General features: G+C 45.4%; 2 protein-coding genes across 21 annotated transcripts in view; one reads left to right on the top strand and one right to left on the bottom strand.

Moving 5' to 3' along the window:
- The window catches only part of NUMA1 (nuclear mitotic apparatus protein 1), an 81,162-nt gene extending 75,730 nt beyond the window's left edge, over positions 1-5,432 (bottom strand). For 5 of the 19 annotated variants that reach the window (XM_045370275.2, XM_065529562.1, XM_015435417.3 and 2 more), the window contains exon 1: positions 5,220-5,432. The gene's annotated coding sequence lies outside the window, so the exon portion shown is untranslated. Of the gene's footprint in view, positions 1-4,867; positions 4,933-5,047 lie in introns of those variants that run through there. The other 14 variants (XM_065529561.1, XM_074014545.1, XM_015435418.3 and 11 more) reach the window with 4 other exon arrangements.
- Positions 5,433-5,588: 156 nt separating this feature from the next.
- LRRC51 (leucine rich repeat containing 51) lies at positions 5,589-21,387 on the top strand. 2 transcript variants are annotated; one of them, XM_005578962.5, is made up of 6 exons: positions 5,589-5,624; positions 13,683-13,766; positions 14,397-14,534; positions 18,939-19,144; positions 20,379-20,527; positions 20,810-21,387. In XM_005578962.5, the coding sequence occupies exons 3-6, from the start codon at positions 14,453-14,455 to the stop codon at positions 20,949-20,951; spliced, it is 579 nt and encodes a 192-aa protein (XP_005579019.1). In that variant the 5' UTR covers positions 5,589-5,624; positions 13,683-13,766; positions 14,397-14,452; the 3' UTR covers positions 20,952-21,387. The 2 variants fall into 2 exon arrangements, with proteins under 2 accessions (XP_005579019.1, XP_015290920.1); XM_015435434.4 differs by lacking the exon at positions 13,683-13,766.
- The last annotated feature ends 398 nt before the right edge of the window (positions 21,388-21,785 follow it).

Genomic DNA, 21,785 nt, shown 5'->3' on the forward strand with positions numbered 1-21,785 from the left:
CAGAGAGAAATAAAAAAGCTTGCCTTGCTCACTTAGTGAGATAGGAGGGAAAAACCTTCTAGGAATTCAAAACAGGCTGGGTGAAGTAGTTCATGCCAGTAATCCCAGCACACTGGGAGGCTGAGGTGGGTTGATTGCTCGAGCCCAGGAGTTTGAGACCAGCCTGGGCAACATGGCAAAACCCTGTCTCTACAAAAAATATAAAAATTTGCTGGGTATGGTGGTGTGCAACTGTAGTCCCAGCTACTTGGTAGGCTGAGGTGGGCGGATTGCTTGAGCCCAGGAGGCAGAGGTTGCAGTAAGCCAAGATCCTGCAACTGCACTCCAGCCTGAGCAACAAAGCCAGACAGATCCTATCTCAAAAAATAAAATAAAATAAAATAAAATAAAATAAAATTCTAGAAAGCAGAAATTAATCTGTAGTGAAAAACAAACAAACAAACAATCAATCAGTGGTTCCTGGTATCAGAGTGAAAGGAAAAATGGACTGTAAAGAAGTATCAGAGACAGGCGCAGTGGCTCATGCCTGTAATCCCAGCACTTTGGGAGGCTGAGGAGGGCGGATTACCTGAGGTTGGGAGTTCAAGACCAGCATGACCAACATGGTGAAACCCCGTAGCTACTAAAAATACAGAATTAGGTGGGCATGATGGCACATGCCTGCAATCCCAGCTACTCAGGAGACTGAGGCAGGAGAATCGCTTGAACCTGGGAAGCAGAGGTTGCAGGGAGCTGAGATTGCACCACTGCACTCCAGCCTGGGGAACAAGAACAAAACTCCATCTTTAAAAAAAAAAAAAAGGCCGGGCGCGGTGGCTCAAGCCTGTAATCCCAGCACTTTGGGAGGCCGAGACGGGCGGATCACGAGGTCAGGAGATCGAGACCATCCTGGCTAACACGGTGAAACCCCGTCTCTACTAAAAAATACAAAAAACTAGCCGGGTGAGGTGGCGGGCGCCTGTAGTCCCAGCTACTCGGGAGGCTGAGGCAGGAGAATGGCGTAAACCTGGGAGGCGGAGCTTGCAGTGAGCTGAGATCCGGCCACTGCACCCCAGCCTGGGCGGCAGAGCAAGACTCCGTCTCAAAAAAAAAAAAAAAAAAAGTCCGGGCGCGGTGGCTCAAGCCTGTAATCCCAGCACTTTGGGAGGCCGAGACGGGTGGATCACGAGGTCAGGAGATCAAGACCATCCTGGCGAACAAGGTGAAACCCCGTCTCTACTAAAAAAAAAAAAAAAAAAAATACAAAAACTAGCCGGGCGAGGTGGCGGGCGCCTGTAGTACCAGCTACTCGGGAGGCTGAGGCAGGAGAATGGCGTAAACCCGGGAGGCGGAGCTTGCAGTGAGCTGAGATCCGGCCACTGCACTCCAGCCTGGGCGACAGAGCGAGAATCCATCTCAAAAAAAAAAAAAAAAAAAAAAAGCATGAGAAATCTTTTGGGGGTGAGAGAAATCCTCTGTATCTCAATTATGGCTTCTGTTTACAGGTGTAGACATCTGCCAAAACTCAACTTTCTTTAAAATTATTACAGACACAAAATTGAAAACATGAGACAAAAACAAGATCATGAAAAACAAGCAGATTTGAAAATGAATCAAAGAGCACTTCCAATAAATGAAAAAGTTAGCTAATAAAAATAAGAATTCAAAAAACAAATCAAACCTAGCTGAAGAGTTAACTAGTAAACCAGAAGACAGATATAAGGAAATTATCCACAAGTTAACACAGAAAAATAGAAATGGAAATTATGAAAGAAGGAATAAGATGTGGACAACAGAATGAGGAAGTTCAACATAAGTTAAGCATGAGATCTGAGAGAGGTAAAGAGGTAATGATTGGGAATTTTTACACAATTAGTGAAAATATATGAAATTTCAGATTAAGGAATTACTATATGCCCCCAGTATATAGTGATTTAAGAAAATTAAATTCACGCCATGTAATGGAAGTACAGAACACAAATGATAGCAAAGAGGATCTTAAAAACAACCAGAAAGAAAGACAGTTACCTACAATTAAATAAGTTAATCTGTAAGCATAGTTCTCAGGAGTAACAACAAAAAGCCAGAATTTCAATGAAAAAACAGTTTCAGTTTTTTATTTATTTTTTTTTGGAGGTGGATTCTCGCTCTGTCGCCCAGGCTGGAGTGCAGTGGTGTGATCTCAGCTCACTGCAAGCTCCGCCTCCCAGGTTCACGTCATTCTCCTGCCTCAGCCTCCCAAGTAGCTGGGACTACAGGCGATCGCCACCACGCCCGGCTAATTTTTTTGTATTTTTAGTAGAGACGGGGTTTCACCATGTTAGCCAGGATGGTCTCGATCTCCTGACCTTGTGATCCACCCCCCTGGCCTCCCAAAATGCTGGGATTACCGGCATGAGCCACCGCGCCCGGTTGAAAAAACACTTTCAAAGTGCTAAGAGGCAATAATTGGAAGCCTAGTACCCAGTTAAACTACCAATCCGGACTGAAAGTGAGCTGGGCAGGAGAATGGGGTGAACCCGGGAGGCAGAGCTTGCAGTGAGCTGAGATCGCGCCACTGCACTCCAGCCTGGGCGACAGAGCAAGACTCCGTCTCAAAAAAAGACTGAAAGTGAAATAAAGATTTTTTAAATGCAGACAGTGTTTACCACTAACAGATTCCCACTGAAGCAAACATCTGGGGGATGTATATATCTATGCATTAAAAAAGGAAGGAATAAAATGCAGGGAAGAACGGTGAAAAAGCCAACAGCAGACATACATGGGTAAAACAAAATAATCACTAACAATATAAAACAATATACATATTTTAATTGAGTTGGGGTCTCACTATGTTGCCCAGGCTAGCTAAGAACTCCTAGGCTCAAGCAATCCTCCTGCCTCAGCCTCCAGAGTAGTTGGGATGACAGGGCAAGCCACCATGCCCAGCTACAAAATAATAATTATTAATTAAAATTGTTCAACATAGAGATGGATTGACTTTGGGAATGATCTCATTCTAGAAAGTACTCACTTTGAGTCTGGACAACACCTTTTGTATGTTTAGTGTACACTGAGTAAGAGGCTGAATTAAATGACCACACCATATATTAGGTTAATGCACAAGTAACTGCGGTTTTTGCCATTACTTTCAACAGCAACAACTGCAATTACTTTTGCACCAACCTAATATCTTCTGATCATAGTTTTATCAATTAAACACAGCTGTCCAAACAGCCGCTGATCAGCTCTGTTCAGCTACCCGAGCAGCGCTATGCCCTCATCCTAACAGTTCTAGAATTCAGTCTTATTTCAAGGCATTCTTCCCACTTCCATGTTCCACATGTGAAAAATAATTCTATGTTTCTTAATTAGCTTTCAGGTAAGACCTTTAAGCTTTTGGAATGTACAGCTTTTCGCTTTGAACTAAAAGCTTAGACATTACAATTAGTCATCCCTTGCTTGAACTTAGGCTAAGAAAATAGTATTTTGGAAGCTTTTACAAAGAAGTATGTGGTTCTTCCTCTAAAGAAGAAAATATCACACAGAAAGAGGGAGAGAAGAAACATACACCCATCTGTGCTGACAGAAAGCACCTTACATGATCCTCACGTTCGCCCCAGATTCTCATATATTCACAGCAGTAAAGAGAGGCCCAACTCCCTCGCCATTAAAGCTTTAACGACCAGACAACCCAGAAGTTTGGAAACATAGAACCAGGCAACAGATACTAGAGAGAGGGAACTATGTATTAAAGCAAGAAAATATCATCACGTTTTCAAGAGGGAGTGCCATTCCAGAAAAGAGGACAGCTTAATACTGAGGTTCAAATGCCACTAAATGAAAACGGGAAAGCGAAGTTCCTGTGCCCTTTCAGCCCAAGAAATTATTCCAAAGCATACATTTATTCCCATTACATGTCGCAAATCCTGCCTGGCCATTAGGATGCAGTGACGAAAAAGTCTCTCATTATCTAGAAGGGCAGACAAACTCGCATAGACTCTTAAAATACGAGATGACAGGCCGGGCCTGGTGGCTCACGCCTGTAATTCAAGCACTTTGGGAGGCCGAGGCGGGCGGACAACGACGTCAGGAGTTCAAGACCAGCCTGGCCAAGACGGTGGACTCCCGTCTCTATTAACAATACAAAAATTGGTCGGGCGTGGTGGCGGGCGCCTGTAATCCCAGCTACTTGGGAGGCTAAGGCAGGGAACTGCTTGAACCCGGGAGGCATATCTTGCAGTGAGCCGAGATCGTGCCACTGCACTCCAGCCTGGACGACAGGGTGAGACTCCGTCTCAAAAAACAAAACAAAACAAAACAAAAAAAACTAACAGATGACAAGCGCTAACTCAGAGGTAAGCAAAAGAGAGTACCCATAGGCGGCAGCATTAACCCAGTGGGCTCCCGCCCACCCACAATCTTCACACAGTCACCCCACTTATAGTCATAAATTTGTACTCTCCGAGGTGCGTGTATGAAACATGTTATCTGTGAGAGTCCGTGGATGAAAAAAACAAACAAAAACAAACAAAAAAATTATTTAAAAAAAAAAAAAAGAAAAAGACATAGCTGTTTTGACCAGGGCAACCACCCCCAGGAAGTAGGTAAGGCAGGTAAGGTCACTGTTTACATATATGAAAAGTGAGGCTCAAAATACACTGACCAGTCCAAGACAACGCGCGCCCCCACACAGCACCTTCCCCGTCCCCATTTATGCCCAACCCGCAAAACCCCAAGTAGAGTCAACCTCGCACTGGCTACGTAAACCAGGCCAAGCTAAACATTACAAACCTCAGGCTCCCCATCTTTAAAGTATAACAAGTGGTTAGGAGATTAAAAAGATAAACATTTGGCAGGTCATTGTGGACGGTGTAGCTCAGAAAATGCTGACTACTGCTATTGTTACCGATAAAAGACGAAGATTTTCCAAGACCCGACCCTTCGCTTACAAGCCTTTAAGGAACTTGCCCTACCCCGACCCCCGTCACCTTCAGACTTAATTCCACAGACACGCCCCCAAACAGACCCTCCCCTTTAAGGCACCCCCGGCTCCTCCCCCTCAGGCGCCTCTCCTCAGAAACCTTACCCCGCTAGATTCTGCCCTTTCGGACTCGGTTACGGAGGAGGCCTTCCGCTCGCAGCGGCCTCTCCAGCACCCTTTTTAGGCCTGGCACCCCTGCAGGTGCCCAGGCCGCACGCCAAACGCGGGCCCACGCCGGTTACCTGGCTGCGCGCTCGCGCTCTGCCTCGCTACTCACCCGAATCGCACTTAGTCCTGGGCTCGCGCCAGCGTTGTGAACGCACAATTAGTTTAAACTATGGCCCCGCCCCCTCGCGCGGCCCTCTGATTGGCCTCTGTCGGCCGTTGACTTACGCGGGGCACGCTTAAGGACCCGGGAAAGGAAGTTTGAGGGCCACTGGGAAAGAGAAGGGGTATCACCGCTTCCGGACCCCGGCCTGGACTTGAAGGCAAAGAGAACCACAAATCCCAGCGTCACCCGCGGCCTTAGAGCCCCGCCCATGACAAACTACAGGTCCCGGTAAGCACCGCGTCAGTTCTTATGGCGCCTGCCGGGTCGTGGTGACGAAAGCAGTTGCCATGGAGTTGCCCTGAGTAACCGTGAGGCAGTGGCACGCCAAGACTGGAGAGGAAGCGACTGCGGGTGAGTCGGGCGGGAAAACAGGAAACCTGTTCTAGGGGACAAGAGATCTATGGAGAAGGGAGGGGCACTCACAGAATGACTAAGAACCTCCCTGCTCGGGTATCTGAGATTTCCCCAACCGACCCTCATCACCTTTCACAGTGAACAAGACACAACACTCACACGGGACAAACTGGGCAAGGGGAACAGAGGGAGGGAAAGGCGTTGAGATATATATCCATACAGATTTGGGGATGCTTAAGAACCTCCCCCAGGGCCAGGAGCGGTGGCTCACGCTTGTAATCCCAACACTTTGGGAGACAAAGGCAGGCGGATCGCTTAAGGCCAGAAGTTCGAGACCAGCCTGAGAAACATGGCGAACCCTGTCTCTACCAAAAATACAAAAAAATTAGCCGGGCTTTGTGGCGCGCTCCAGTGGCCCCACCTGCTAGGGAGGCTGAGGTGGGAGGATCGCTTGAGCCCAGAGATTGAAGCTGCAGTGAGTTGCAGTGATCACGCAACTACACTCCAGCGTGGGCTACAGAGCAATATCCCCATCTCAAAACAAAAGGAAACAAAACAAAACAACGAACCCCACTCCCAACGCAAACATAAGGCTCCCAAAATCGGATGCTTCAAGTTCCAGGCATAACCTGGGAGATCAGAAACGCCCTCAGAAATGGAGTTTTCCTCTGAGGAACTGAGACCTCCTTCCAAGACATGTGGTTAGCATTAGATAGAGTAAATCGAAGTCCCTACCCTAATTCTGGAGATGTAGGAAACTTCCTGGGTCGTGAAGTGCCTCTTTCCTTCCTCTTCCAAGGAGTAAAACCCTTTCTCAACCTGTCCCCAGATTCCCTTTTCTCCCCACACCTTCTCCATGGTCCGCTATTCAAAGCTCTACAGTTAGAGATTCATTCTTTTTAGTCCTCACGACAGATCTATTACATTTAGTAACCTACCCAATGCTTTCACAGTCTGTCTTTTGATACTCTTAACAGCTCTGTGAATCAAAGATATTTATCTTCATTTCACAGATTGGAAAACTGAAACCTAGAGAAAAGGGACTTGCCCAAGGCCACACACCAAATTAGTGACAGAGCTAGAACTAGACTCCAGTTCTCCAGCTTCCAGCTAAGTCTCTTTAGCTTCAGCCTACTGCCTCTATAGCTGAAGGACTTGTTCCAAGGAACAAGTTAAACTGCCCCAGGGAAAACGAACCTGTATGGCCTACTTTGGATTATTTACACTTCCACTGGAATGAATTTTAGATCCTCCCCTTAAAGTTTTAATGGGGAAAAGGAACTAGAGAGACTAAGACAATGAAACTTGAACATTTTTAACTAAACAGGAAACAGAAGTGCTAACACAGCACCCATGTCTGAAGTGACCACCATGATTAGCTGGTTTCCAGCTGGTGGCTAGCTGGCCCTGATTGGTCCACTTACTACCTTAAAGTTCTCCCAGGTTTGGTCCTACGCCTTTTGCTACTGCGCTCTATATTCTCTTCTTGGGTACCCCTCTACACCCACAACTTCATTTTCCACCTGTATGCAAATGTACACAAGTGTGTATCTCTAGCCCAGTCCTCATCTCTAAGCTCCAGATCTATATAGCCAATTGCCTCCTCAACATCTCCTTTAGGATACCCCAAAGGCGGCCGGGCGCGGTGGCTCACGCCTGTAATCCCAGCACTTTGGGAGGCTGAGGCGGGAGGATCACAAGGTCAGGAGATTGAGACCATCCTGGCTAACACGGTGAAACCCCGTCTCTACTAAAAATACAAAAAATTAGCCGGGCATGGTGGCAGGCGCCTGTAGTCCCAGCTACTCGGGAGGCTGAGGCAGGAGAATGGCGTGAACCCAGGAGGCGGAGCTTGCAGTGAGCCCGAGATTGCACCACAGCACTCCAGCCTGGGCGACAGAGCGAGATTCTGTCTCAAAAAAAAAAAAAAAAAAAAAAGGATACCTCAAAGGCAACCCAAACTCTACATTTCTGAAATTGAAACCAATCTCTGTGTATCCCAACCCTTTCCTCCAAGTCTGGATCTCTTCCAGTGCTCCTACCTTTATCCACAATATACATAAGCCCAAAACCCAAGAGTTAATACCTCTTCCATTTACTTAATACCTCTTCCATTTCCCATCTATCATTAAGTCTTATCAGCTTTACTTCCTGAATATCTTCTATATAGGTCCTGCCATATTTGCATACTGCAACCAGAGTAATCCTTCAAAATGCAAAGCTGATAATTGTTCACTCTCTACCCCACCCCCAATTTTCTTTTTTGTCTTTTCAAGGCAGAGTTTCACTCTTGTTGCCCAGGCTGGAGTGCAATGGCACAATCTCGGCTCACAGCAACCTCCTCCCGGTTTCAAGCGATTCTCTTGTCTCAGCCTCCCAAGTAGCTGGGATTACAGGCATGCGCCACCACACCCGGTTAATTTTGTGTTTTTAGTAGAGATGGGGTTTCTTCATGTTGGTCAGGCTGGTCTCGAACTCCCAACCTCAGGTCATCTGCCCACCTTGGCCTCCCAAAGTGCTGAGATTACAGGCGTGAGCCACCACGCCCAGCCAACCCCCATTTAATATTAATACTTTGTGGTTTCCTATTGCTCCCATCTCTCCAGCCTCCAGTCTAACCATACATATTCCTCCTTCTCTCCCCTTCAGTTATATAACCTTTAAGGTCTTCAAAATTTCCAAGTGCCCTTCCACCATAGAACCTTTGCATATAGCAGTCACATCTGCCTGGAATGCTCATTCCACAGCACCCCCTACCCCATAAGTTAATTTGTACTTATCCTTTGGATTTCTCTCAGTCACTTCTTCAGGAATGTCTTCCTGTAGACTGTTCAGACCAGGTCAGATCCCTCAATTACAGCAACCTCATGTCCCTCTCCTTTGTAGTGTTATTTAGTTGCAATTTTTAATGTGTTTGTTAAGCACCTACTACTTGCCAGCACTATGAGATACAACTGTAAGAAAAATATGGTTTCTGCCCTGGTGGTGTTTATGGACATACAGATAGTAAGCAGATAATTATAGTGTTATGAGTGCTACCATGGAAATCATAGCACTATAATTACAGATTTTAGGATAAAGGTAGACTTCTCAGAAAAGTTGAAACCTGATCTGAGCCCTGAAGTAAGAATTAGCAAAGCAAAAGGAGGAGAGAAAAACTATATTCCAAGCAGACAGAGCTGGAAGGAGACACTGTTCCACTTAGAGGCCCAGCAGCAGGTCCGAGGAACTTATGGTGAGTAGTTACATTTGGCTGGACTGCAGAATTGGAGTTGAGATGGTAGTAGAGGCGAGTAAACAGAAGCCAGGTTGAATCTTGGGCCTCCTTTTGGCACCTGGGAATATAACCTCCCAGAATAATTAGATTATGTGGCAGATTTTTCTTTTTTCTTTTCTTTTTTCTTTTGACAGAGTCTTGCTCTGTTGCCCAGACTGGAGTGCAGTGGCACAGTCATAGCTCACTGCAGCCTCGAACTCCTGGGCTTGAGCCATACTCCTACCTCAGCCTCCCAAGTAGCTGGGACTGCAGGTGTGAGCTGCCATGCCTGGCTAAATACGTGGCAGATTTTTCATAGCAGTCTTTGATTTTTTTTCTACCATCAGTCCATCATCAGAAACTCTCAGGCCAGGCTGTTGAATCTCCTATCAGATTTATGTGATTATTACCTCAAAGCTTCCTGTGTTATCATGTTGCAACTTGCCTGAGAGAGGTCAGGAATAGGCTAGCAACAATCAAATTACAAACTTTAGTAATTTCCCAAAACTGAAAACAGTTTTCTGTCAACTTGGAATTGGTTAAATAAAGTTAAATTAAGTGAATAACATTAAAGTAAGATACATAGGATAAAATACTTTGCAACTACTAAAAAGGGTAATAATCTACAACAATTCGAAAATTTAAAAATAGGTTTATAAAGGAATATTGTTTATTTTAAAATATACATAATCTAGGCCGGGCACAGTGGCTCACACCTGTAATCCCAGCACTTCGGGAGGCCAAGGTAAGTGAATAGCTTGAGCCCAGGAGTTTGAGACCAGCCTAAGCAACATGGCAAAACTGTGTCTCTACAAAAAAAAATACAAAAATTAGCAGGGTGTGGTGACGTGTGCCTGTAGTCCCAGCTACTTGGGAGGCTGAGGTGGTGGGATTGCCTAAGCCCAGGAGGCAGAGGTTGCAGTGAGCTGAAGTGGCACCACTGCACTCCAGCCTGCGCAACAGAGTGAGACCTTGTCTCAAAAAAAAAAAAAAAAGAAAGAAAGAAAAAAGAAAACCACGCATGTGCGTGTGTGTATGTATAAAACCTTATTAGCTATACATTCTAGGAGGTTATATTCCCAAACTGTTAATGGAGATTCAAACTTTGAGTTCCTATTTGATGTACTTCTCCATGTCATTTCACTTTATTCATCTATCATCTATCATATTAGCTTTTACAATTAAAAAACAAAACAGTTAAAGATACTGTCAATTTGGAAATGAGAAATTCCAGTTCTGAAACAAGGCAGGTATTCCCCTAACCTTGTTATTCATCAAGTCAGTCAGTCTGGACAGATGAAGGTGCTGGCATCTGATTATCTCCTGGTCATAAGCCAGAATAGCAGATGGGAAAGACTGACTCCAAAAACACAGCCACAGGATTAAGCATGGCAGCATCAAGGCTTTGTCAGTTCTCTCCAGCAGTCAAGCTCTCTATGTGATACCCTGAAGACTCCATTAATTCCTTCATTTCTTCTTTCATTTTTCCATTGTCCATCCATTTTCATTTGTCCATCAAACCTTTAGTGAATGTGCATTTTTTTTTTTTTTTTTGCCAGGTTCAATGTAGGGTAATGATGAGAAGGGAGAAAGAAGTCTGAGTCTTGTCCCTGTCCTCAAGCTTACAGGGAGTAAACAAAGTTGGTTATAATGAAATTAACAAAGAATACAACTGCTTCCATTTATTGAGCACCTGATGCCAGATGTACAATAGTTCTCAAAGTAGGGTTTGTCTCCATTTCACAGATGAGTAAACAGGCTGAAATAAAATTTTGTTCAATAAAATTTTGTTCAAAGTACAGTGGGGGCATGCCGAAGTTAGCTATTGCTGTGTAACAAACCATCCCAAAACACAGTGGCTTAAGATAATAAACATTTATTATTGCTTCTAAGTCTTAGAGTCAGCTGGATGGTTCTTCTGGTTTGGCTGGGCTTACTCATGTGTCGGCAGTCATCCGTGGGTTGGGTGACTCTCCTGATCTTGACTGGGGGTAGGCTGACTGTGGGTTAGTGTAGGATGGCTTCAGCTGGAATCAATGGCTCCTTCGCATGTCTCTCACCTACACATCTCATAACCCTTCAGCAGATCAGCCATGTTCTCATGGCACTGGCAGAGAGCAAGAAGGCAGGCCTCCTTTAACGCTTCTGTTTGTTTCATGTTTATCAACATCCCACTGGCTAAAACAAGTCACATGTCTGGGCCCAGCATCAGAGTGAGATGGAACTATAATGTTATAGGCAAAAAGGGATGGATACAGGGGAGACCATGAATAGGGATCATCAAAACAATCAGCCTAACACAGGATACATTAACCAATTTTATCTGGAAAAGAAAGGCTTTATAGAAGAGGGTACACTAGAACTGAGTGTTGAAACATGAGAGAGTATTCACTAAGTGGGCAGCTGTTACTTGGAACTGGATGCAGGCTGGTTTGCCACAATCAACAGAAACTCAGCAGGTCTTTCTGTGCTCATGACAGAGTTCTATTATTTGTATCTTGGCTTCATTTCTTCTGGTCAGGCACAGAGCAGCAAGCACTCAACAAATGTTTGCTGAATTGAACTGAATATCTTACTGTGAACAAGGTGTGGACTGAAACAGCTGAACCTGGGAGCCAATTGTTAGAACAGCTCAGCATCAACTCTTCTAAAACAGAAATCCTCAGAATTGGCAGTTTCTCATTCATTCATCCCACAAACATTTTCTGAGTGCCTGTTGTAAACCTGGTTCTATGTTGGATAATGAATAAGACGCGATACTAGCTCACAGCCTGGGCTACAGCTTAAATGCAGAAGGCTAAAAATTTAACCAGCTTCTTGGGGCTCCATTTGTAGTACTAATTCAGAAAATGCAACAGGAGCTGGTGCTACACAAAATCAGAAGTCTTTAGGAACTGCATTGGGGTTCTCTGATAGTCAAGAAAACTAACAGTAAAAATCTGCCCTTAAGTATTTCAAGTTAAAATCCATGTTCAGTGGTGCATAACTCTGGGGTACCAACCCAGTATTTACTTCGAGAAAAGTATTCAATCTTGTTCAAAGGTATCAAATCTGTTGTAGGTGCTGAAGTGGGATGGGCTTCTGTATAAGCTAGGTTCCTCTAGTTCTATAGTACACAGCAGGTTCCTCTATTTTTATAAAAGAATAAAGTGTTCTTGGCCGGGCGCGGTGGCTCAAGCCTGTAATCCCAGCACTTTGGGAGGCCGAGACGGGCGGATCACGAGGTCAGGAGATCGAGACCATCCTGGCTAACACGGTGAAACCCCGTCTCTACTAAAAATACAAGAAAATTAGCCGGGCGAGGTGGCGGGCGCCTGTAGTCCCAGCTACTCAGGAGGCTGAGGCAGGAGAATGGCATGAACCCAGGGGGGCGGAGCTTGCAGTGAGCCGAGATCACGCTACTGCACTCCAGCCTGGGGCACAGAGCAAGACTCCGTCTCAAAAAAAAAAAAAAAAAAAAAAAAAAAAAAGAATAAAGTGTTCTTTGTTGTCTGCCTGTAGATTTAATATCTAAAAGATTCAAGTCTCCCTAATTGACAATCCATGCCCATGGGACCAGTTCATAACAGAAGCTGTGAAGTGACTCAAGCTGGCACTTCCCCAAAGCTCAGTTGGGACTGCTATTTTTTTTTCAGAACAAGACATTCATTTTCCTCTAAACCTACTGAACTCTATCCATGTATATGTTAAATTGCCAAAAAAAAAAAAAAAAAAGAATTTACTTGAACTGTATTAAGCTTCAACTGAATTATAAGATATCAGGTCCTTGGTTTTCAACAGAAATTCTTTCTTTTTTCTCTTTTCTTCTTTTTTTTTTTTTTTTTTTTCTGAGACAGGGTCTTGCTCTGTCGCCTAGGCTGGAGTGCAGTGGCACAATTATAGCTCACTGCAACCTCCAACTCCTAGGCTCAAGCAATCCAACTGCCTCAGCCTCCCGAATAAGAAATTCCACTTTAAGGTTGTTTGCCAATTTCATTGTCTCTGCAAACTAATTTATCATTTGAATCCAATGATGAGAACTGCAATCCCAAGGTTTCTCTTTTTGCTTTGGCTGCCAGGAATTTCACAGCTAAATGTAGGCTTAGATTCTTAAAGTGCCTGGCACATCTCTCTCTTCCTGTAATCTAGTTTCTGATCTTTCTCTTCCATTTTTAACTTTCTAATCTGCACTGTCCAGTATGGTAGCCACTAGTCATGTACATTTGACAGGTAGGCTGGTCCAAATTGGGATGTGCTGTAAGTGTAAAATATCTCAGAAGGTTTTAATATTGACTACATATTGAATGATTTTTTGATATACTGGGTAAAATAAAGTTAATAAAATTAACTTTACCACTTCATTTTACTTATTTTGGCTACTAGAAAATTTTAAATTATATATGTGGCTTGCATTTGTGACATTATATTTCTAGTGGACAGCACTATTCTGCAAATCATCTGTTTTATGACTGTGTTATTATTGTAAACCTGAAATCCTTTTGGAAAGCAGGTGAAGTAATACAAACAATAATACAAAGGTGGCAGCAGTGGATGGAATGAGAAAGGGGAGGTCGACTGGGACAAGTTCTTGTCCTATATCCTTATCAATTTGTCTTTTGCTTATGTGATTCACACACAAACCCCTTGTTAAAGTGTGTTGTCAGCTCTCTTTATCCCAGGTGAGTAGTATTCTCATGGTTCTCCCTTGTCTCCAGAAAAACCTCAGCTTTACTTTAGCTAACAAATTGGAAACCATCTGATAAGACAATTCACACCACATTGCAAGTGACTGATAACAACATTGTGTTCATCCCTCTCAGGGAGTATTTCCATTTTAACCGGAAACAATCCCTGAACCCACAGGAATGAATCCCTAATGGTGGAGTTTCAGGCATCAGTGACAGGTGAGAGGTAGACTCTGGTTTTGTGTGTGTGTATGTTTATATGTGTATGGCTACATTCAGGATAGGGCTGAAAGTAGGGTCTTTGGATGGAAAGGTAATGGAGCTGACACAGAAGCCAAGTGGAGAAGGTGGCAAATCCCCAGCTGGGCCAGACTGAGAGGGGCAGTCAGACACCAGTCAGATGTGGTGCAGGCCCTCAGGGATTTGTTAAGCAATAGAATAGCCCAGTTGATGTCACCAGAGGGTGGATATCAAGACAGTCTCCATGGTAGCTACCGTAGAGTAACAGAAAGGGTCTCAGAGTCAGGAGATTATGACTGCAGTCTACAACTGACTCATTGGCTTAACTCTGGGCAAGTCCTTTTACCCCTTGGGTTTCAGTTTCTTCATCTGGCATTTTCCAGACAAAGAAATGGGTGTTACAACTCTCAAATGAGTTCTAAGAGATGTGAAGGTGCTCTGAGAAGTAGAAAATGCTCTATACATGCAAGAAATCGTGATTCGTATCTTAAAATGGAAATACAGCCAGGCAGACCTAGAGTAGTAGAGGATAGAAAGCAGGGATGGAAGACCATGGGGAAACCTGAAGGCCGGTGTACTTGAAACACCTGTCTTTCTCTGTCCTCCCAGGCTGAACCCGGACTCCCAGGGCACCTGCTTTCACCTGATGAATGATGGCCTGAACTATGAACAAACGGGACTATATGAACACTTCGGTACAGGAGCCCCCTCTTGACTACTCCTTCAGAAGCATCCACGTCATTCAAGGTCAGCCCCCAGAGCACAGCACTCCACTCACTAAGGCAGCAGGCCCAGTATGGTCCCCAGGGAGAAACCATAATCTTCTACTTAAAAACCTAAAGAGATTCTTCCTATATGCTTGCAGATGTGTTGTTACTGTCTTTTGGAGGGTAGGGGAGAGTGAGAGGTTTTTTTTTTTTTTTGTCTTTTTTTTTGTTTTGTTTTTGCCCCTGACGCAGCCTCAGGAGATCCTAAGAACATGTGCCCCTGTTTGTTTTTTTTAAGGAGCAAATCTGAAAGGAAACAGGGGGCTATCACAGTAGTTGATCATCTTTAAAAGAAGCCAGGCTACAGCAGGAAAGTCAAGTGGAAGAAAACTGGGAAGCCAGTCTACCAGCCAATAGTTTTATTCTCCTGTTTTTACCTGAAGAGAGGAGGAAAACACAGGCTCCTATGGAGTCCCAGCAAGTAGGCAAAACCCTTCTCCTCTGTCTGCAGACACAAGCCTATTCTGACTGGCCAAACATGAGGGGTCTTATCAACAAACCGGCATAGTTCCAGTTTAAATACTTACTGACAAATTTCTTACACTCATTCCAGCCATATCCAAGTTTATTCCATCATCATCTACACTTATTGCAGATTCCAACACTGCCCACACTCGCTACCATTTTGCCATTCAATGTCTTTGTAAATGGGTAGCTAGTCCCTTCAGGAGGGAACATAGGGAGGCTCTCAGCCATGTCATATTCCCGAGTCATTCATTCTTCCTAGGGAAGTTCTGCCATCCCTGGCTTTTGTTATCTGCTCTTTCATTAAAGCATCAGTCCATCTGTCCTCACAGAATACACGTTAACATCCACTGTTTTAGAACTATTATTTGGCTTTAATCTTCTCTCAGGCAATTGGTAGCCACCACCTTTAAGCTCGGGAAGCTGGCAAATAGCACCAGTCTTAGCTTGGGTTTAGGGTCTACTTGCGTTATCATCAGCCACAGTGGTAACTCATATTTGTTCTCTCACGAGCACACAGCCACCTACTGTGATCTTTATTGTGCACTGCATCACTTCTGATGTAGTCCATGTTTCACAAGGGGTTTTAGCTGCAATAGTAACTATCTCTAAGACCGGTGAAATGACAGAGGTGGAAGTATACCTCCTACCTATCATGGGAGTTTCTAACTCTGATGGAGGAGGTGTAGCTCTGCCCTCTGTGGAGTCCCCAGAATTGGGAGAGAGACAAGCAGTACCAAGGGTAACTCTACATCACAAAACGTAATTGGTACAGATGCCCCATCCTTCTTTCGACCATTCAGTATTTACTGAGCACTTACTATTAAGCATTTATATATGTGTGTGTGTTTGTGTGTGTGTGTGTGTCACATGTATATGCCAGGTATTGTGCTCCTTGCTAGATGTGTGAGAGGCACATCAAAGGCCCAAAAGGTCAGAGTCCCTTCAGATTCCCCAGAGCTTCTGAAAAACTTATTTACAGCTGGGGTTAAGGGATACAATAGAGTTTGGGGGTACTTGGCACACTATTTGCTGAATGAATACATATTACAGAATATGAAATGGCAGTGCCTTTGGAAGCCATCTAATCTGTGCTCCCACCAACCCAGATCCTCTAACTTTTCACAAACCTAGAGTGTTAAGGAAGTCTCCCACCATATTCACCTACCAACCCCTTCCAGTTTGTGGTTGAGGGATGACACAGGGAAGTTCTATCAAACTAACTTGTATTCTGACAGATGGAAACAGCTACATGGCAGCCTTTCAGAGAAAGGAAAACAGGAACATAGTTTCCCAGATCTTCCTGGAGCTAAACGCTCCCCAGTTCTCAAAGCACCGATATTTGTGGTCCAGCTTCCAGACCTGCTTTGGCCTACTCTGAACAAGGAACTTTACAGATTCTTAGGCAGTATAGTGCGTTGGTGGAATCTGAGAGGAGCAGCAACCTGTGGCAGCCTGGATATACCACTCCATCCCTGATAAGAGCAGCTCTAGCCAGCATCAAGTTTTAGGCAACTCCGTCCCACCAGTGATTCCCTCTGAGCTTGGCCTCCAGCCCATGCTCAGTGGCATTCCCCAAGCTGCTACCTTATCACATGGGGCACTAGTTCATGTGGGGTTATTTTGACCTTAATTTTGATTCATCTGTGTCATTCTATTTCAGGGTTTTCAGGAGGTGTAGGGAGGGAGGCAGGATTAGGAATTCATGAGCTGGGGGACGCCGTTCTAGTACCCTCCTGCAACCTCAGGCCCCAACTGTGGGTCCTGCTCACTCTAGGACTAAGGCAGAGAGCCATCTGGTGGATGCTGCCTGACCTGCAGCTGAGGAGGAGGCGAGGTGGGGGTGGAAGGGCAAAGGGTGTCCCTCCAGTAGAGAGCAGAAAAGAGAGTGAAGAAAGCTGGCTAGCTTCGGCAAATACTACATACTTCCTTCCCTAGAGGTGAACTAGGAAACCAAAGGCTTAGCAGCAATGGGAAAAATACAGTTACCTCAGGCAGACCTGGCATCTGGTTCTGACTCTACGACTTTGAACTTGGGCAAGGCCCATCCTCTTTCTGGACCTCATTTTGAAAAAGTAGGAGTGAGGGTTTGGGGTGTTCCATACACCTGGGTTTTAAGATAATCCTATTCCCTATTCTCTCTCCTCCTCAGCCAAACTTTCTGAGGATGTTGTTTATGCTAACTGCTCATATCCATTCACTCTTTTTTTGGTAGAGACGGGGTTTCATGATGTTGCCCAGGCTGGTCTCAAACGCCTAGGCTCAAGCAAACCTCCTCCCTTGGCCTCCCAAAGTGCTGGGATTACAGGCATGAACCCAGCCTCCATTCACTCTTGAACTCAACTCACTTCAATCTGACTTCTACCCCCAGACCCTTGCCATTCCACTGAAGCAGCCCTTACCAAGGTTACCAGGGACTTCTAAGTTGCCAGAATTACTTTTTAGTCCTTACCTCCCTGGAACTTACTACTATAAACTATTTACTCCCTGAACATCTTTAAACTGTCCTCTCCTGATTTTCCCTGATTATTTAACTTCTCTAATGGATTCTTCTTCCTCTCTGACCTTCCTCCCTACCCTCACTCTCCATGAGGAATCTCATCTCTTTCCCTAACTTGTATGCCTTCTTTGCTAACGATTCTCAAGTCTGTGTCTCCTGAGCTTCCGACCTTCATCTCCAACTACCTACTTGGCTTCTCCACCTTTTTGTACAGGAACCTCGAACACACCAAAGCTAAGCCTGAACTCATCACCTTCCCAATGCTGTTTCTTCTTCCCGTAATTCCTTACTAGTTAATACAACTGGCCACCACCCTTTAATATTCTTCTACCTTTACATCCAGTCAACCAAATTATGTTGATTGTAGGTCCGTCCCTCTCATGTCTTGCTTGGATGACTCAAACAGCCAAATTGGTCATTCGGTCCAACTCACTCCCTAAAATCCATATTCCACACTGACACTTCACAGTGATCTTTCTGAAATAAAAGATTTGAATCATTTGCTTTAAAAACTCTGGTGCCTTCCCATTACCTACAGGGTAAAGCCCAAGATCCTTAGCCTGGCATTCGAGACTTTTGACTAGATTCCTGCCTCTTCTTTTCCTCTTTGTCCCCCTTGTGCAGTGCGTGTGAGCACTTGTGTAGGCACACACACCTGCCCCAGACTCCCCCGCTGTCCTGTACCTCTACTTTTCTTCATGCTGTTCCCTGCCTTTTTACCCTTCTTTGCCTGAAAAACATCTCCTAATCCACTGAGATTCAGTTCAGGCTTCACCTGCCCTGGGAAACCTCCCTGAGCTCCCATACTGGGTCAATAGCCTCTCTTCTGTGCTGCTACGAAACGACTATTATATAGCACTTATCACATCATATTGCCAGTTTGCTCCCATCTTGCCCGTATAAGCTCCTCTAAGGCACAAATGTCTGCTTTCTGCCCTATTACTCATACAAAGTCTGCAACAGACTGTCTCTCATTTTGTTTATCACTGTATATCCAGTACCTGGCATACTGCAGGTACTCAACATTAATGGAAAGAGAGGGAGGATGTCAGAGTGTATTCCACTGAAGTGAATTCTATAGGCTTTACCAGTGGTTAATTCAGGATTTTGTGTTATCATCTACTCGGCTCAAGCCCAACAATTCTCGTTCTTAGTTTTCCTCAACCTGACACTGATTTGGTATACAAAAGACCCAGTGGTACAGTGGACATGAGAAGTCCATGTAACCTGAAAAGCCAAGAGTTTGAGATAGAAGTCTCTGGGCCTTAATCTAAACTTACTGATTGCTGGAAGCTATGGGACAGGGTTGCACTAGACTCAGCTACAGCTTGGATGGCTAATCTTCCCAGCTCTGTCCCTTCCCACCCCCTCAAGCCAGAAAAGCAAAGATGATACCCAAGTCTCACTTTGTCCCCACAGACCTGGTAAATGAGGAGCCAAGGACAGGACTACGACCACTGAAGCGTTCAAAGTCAGGGAAATCACTGACCCAGTCCCTGTGGCTGAATAACAATGTTCTCAATGATCTGAGAGACTTCAACCAGGTGGCTTCACAGCTGTTGGAGCACCCAGAGAACCTGGCCTGGATCGACTTGTCGTTTAATGACCTGACTTCCATTGACCCTGTGAGTTCCTAACACTAGGAATCCAGTCGGGGAAGCCTGAAGCCACTTTGTTCAGCCCCCAACCTCTCCACTCCTACGTGTTATCAAGGAAGTAGTGAGGCAGCATGGTGCAGTCAAGGCTAGGGGGCCAGACAGATGTAGGTTCAAATCCTGGGTTTGCCTCTTACTGACTTTGAGCAAGCTACCTAACTTCTCAAAACTGCAGCCTCCTTGTCTGAAAAATGAGGATAATACGCCAGTATCATAAAGGTTTTGTGAGGATTGAACAAAAGTACATGAAAACCAACAAACAACTGGTACATCAGAGGCTGAGGTAAAATTGTAACTGTCACTGGGCACCCACTGTGTCCTGTGCTGGGTTCTCCTGTGGAAGAGGTAGTCAATAAAAGTACAGCACTTACTTTCTGTGAACTCAGATTCAAGTTTTTTTTTTTTTTTTTTTTTTTTGAGACGGAGTCTCGGTCTGTCGCCCAGGCTGGAGTGCAGTGGCCGGATCTCAGCTCACTGCAAGCTCCGCCTCCCGGGTTCACGCCATTCTCCTGCCTCAGCCTCCCGAGTAGCTGGGACTACAGGCGCCCGCCACCTCGCCCGGCTAGTTTTTGTATTTTTTAGTAGAGACAGGGTTTCACTGGGTTAGCCAGGATGGTCTCGATCTCCTGACCTCGTGATCCGCCAGTCTCGGCCTCCCAAAGTGCTGGGATTACAGGCTTGAGCCACCGGGCCTGGCCAGATTCAAGTTTTAAGAAATAAAGTTTGGCCTTTTCTGGTCCAAGATCCCTAAGAGGGGAAAGGAGCTGGAGCATGACTTGGAAACTATTCCCCTGGTGTGGTGATCTCAATTTAATCAGTATTTTAAAAGCTTTTTATGTGCCTAGCATGATACTCTCTTCCCGTTGCTCGCTGTGATAGAATCGTAGATCACCAAGGCTGGAAAGGTCTTCAGTGAAGGGGCAACTAAGGCTGAGAGAGAGGCAGGAGAGGCAAGTCAGTGGCAGTGCTGGTACCCAGGCCCATCCTCCTGACCCTCAGATCACAGCTCCTTTTCAGTGTGATGCCCTGTATGTCTTAAAAGGTAAATAACAGTAGATTAGAGTCATACAGTATGGCTGTGGAGGGTTGGAGTGGAGGGCAGGTTGTTGCCCACATTCTTTCTTCTCTGCCCACAAATCAGCCCTGAGCAGAGATTAAGGGTCCTGTCCTGTCTAGCCTGGCTTTTGGTTTCCTTCCCCAACAGGTCCTAACAACTTTCTTCAACCTGAGTGTCCTCTATCTTCACGGCAACAGCATCCAGCACCTGGGGGAGGTGAATAAGCTGGCTGTCCTTCCTCGGCTCCGGAGCCTGACACTCCATGGGAACCCCATGGAGGAAGAGAAAGGGTATAGGTAAGTGCCCTGCCCCTGGAGGTAGGGTCTAGCTGGGCTCCCCTAAGGGAAAGGAGGAGGAGAAACAAGAAATCTAAGACCATTCTTCTGCCATGCTTAGACCTGGGAAGTGGGTAGCCGACCTCTAAGCATTCCTTGCTCTCAGTCAGGATAAACTTAATCTTCCCCAAACTATGCTCAAGTCCCTCCATTCCTTGCAGTCCGGGAAGACAACAGCAACTGGTGGAGGGGGAAGGGGATTTTGGTGTGGGGTCTGGCCCCTAGCCTGAGTCTTCCCCACAGGCAATATGTGCTGTGCACCCTGCCCCATATCACCACGTTCGACTTCAGTGGGGTCACCAAAGCAGACCGCACCACAGCTGAAGTCTGGAAACGCATGAACATCAAGCCCAAGAAGGCCCGGATCAAGCAGAATACACTTTGAGGCTCCCACGACCCTAGTAGTCCTAAAGGCCTGAGAATAGACAGCATGGTTTGACAATAAATGATTTGAGCTGTTGAGCAGATGAGAAGTCACTTACACCTTGTAGAGATGTTCTCTAACTCAGGCAACTGCAAGTAGCTCTAGCCTTTTCTTTTTTTTTTTTTTTGAGACAGAGTCTCACTCTGTTGCACAGGCTGGAGTACAGTGGCACGATCTTGGCTCACAGGAACCTCTGCCTCCCAGGTTCAAGAGATTCTCCTGTCTCAGCCTCTCCAGTAGCTGTGATTATAGGCGCACACCACCATGACTGGCTTTTTTTTTTTTTTTTTTTTTTTTGAGACAGTTTCGCTCTTGTTGCCCAGGCTGGAGTGCAGTGGTACGATCTCAGCTCGCTGCAACCTCCACCTCCCAGGTTCAAGCAATTCTCCTGCCTCAGCCTCCTGAGTAGCTGGGATTACAGGCACCTGCTACCACACCCAGCTAATTTTTTACATTTTAGTAGAGACAAGATTTCGCCACGTTGGCCAGGCTTGTCTCGAACTCCTGACCTCAGGTGATCCACCCACTTCAGCCTCTCAAAGTGCTGGGATTACAAGTGTAAGCCACCACCCCTGGCCTTTTTTTGTATTTTTAGTAGAGATGGGGTTTTGCCATATTGGCCAGGCTGGTCTCGAACTCCTGACCTCAGGTGATCCGCCCACCTCAGCTTCCCAAAGTGCTACGATTACGGGTATAAGCCACTATACCTGGCCAGCTCTAGTCTTATTTTGCTGAAAAAGTGAGGCAATTGAGGGAAAGGCCTGCTGGTCTGGGACTGGAGACCTGGGTTTACCA

Source organism: Macaca fascicularis, chromosome 14 (genome assembly GCF_037993035.2).
Source record: "Macaca fascicularis isolate 582-1 chromosome 14, T2T-MFA8v1.1".
Taxonomy (NCBI): Eukaryota; Metazoa; Chordata; class Mammalia; order Primates; family Cercopithecidae; genus Macaca; species Macaca fascicularis.

What these genes read in the sequence shown, in the direction of transcription:
- LRRC51 (XM_005578962.5), top strand. Translation starts at nt 14,453, where the DNA reads ATGAACAAACGGGACTATATGAACACTTCGGTACAGGAGCCCCCTCTT. An exon ending in AAGCATCCACGTCATTCAAG is followed by an intron (nt 14,535 to 18,938) that starts GTCAGCCCCCAG and finishes TTGTCCCCACAG; the next exon opens with ACCTGGTAAATGAGGAGCCA. An exon ending in ACCTGACTTCCATTGACCCT is followed by an intron (nt 19,145 to 20,378) that starts GTGAGTTCCTAA and finishes CTTCCCCAACAG; the next exon opens with GTCCTAACAACTTTCTTCAA.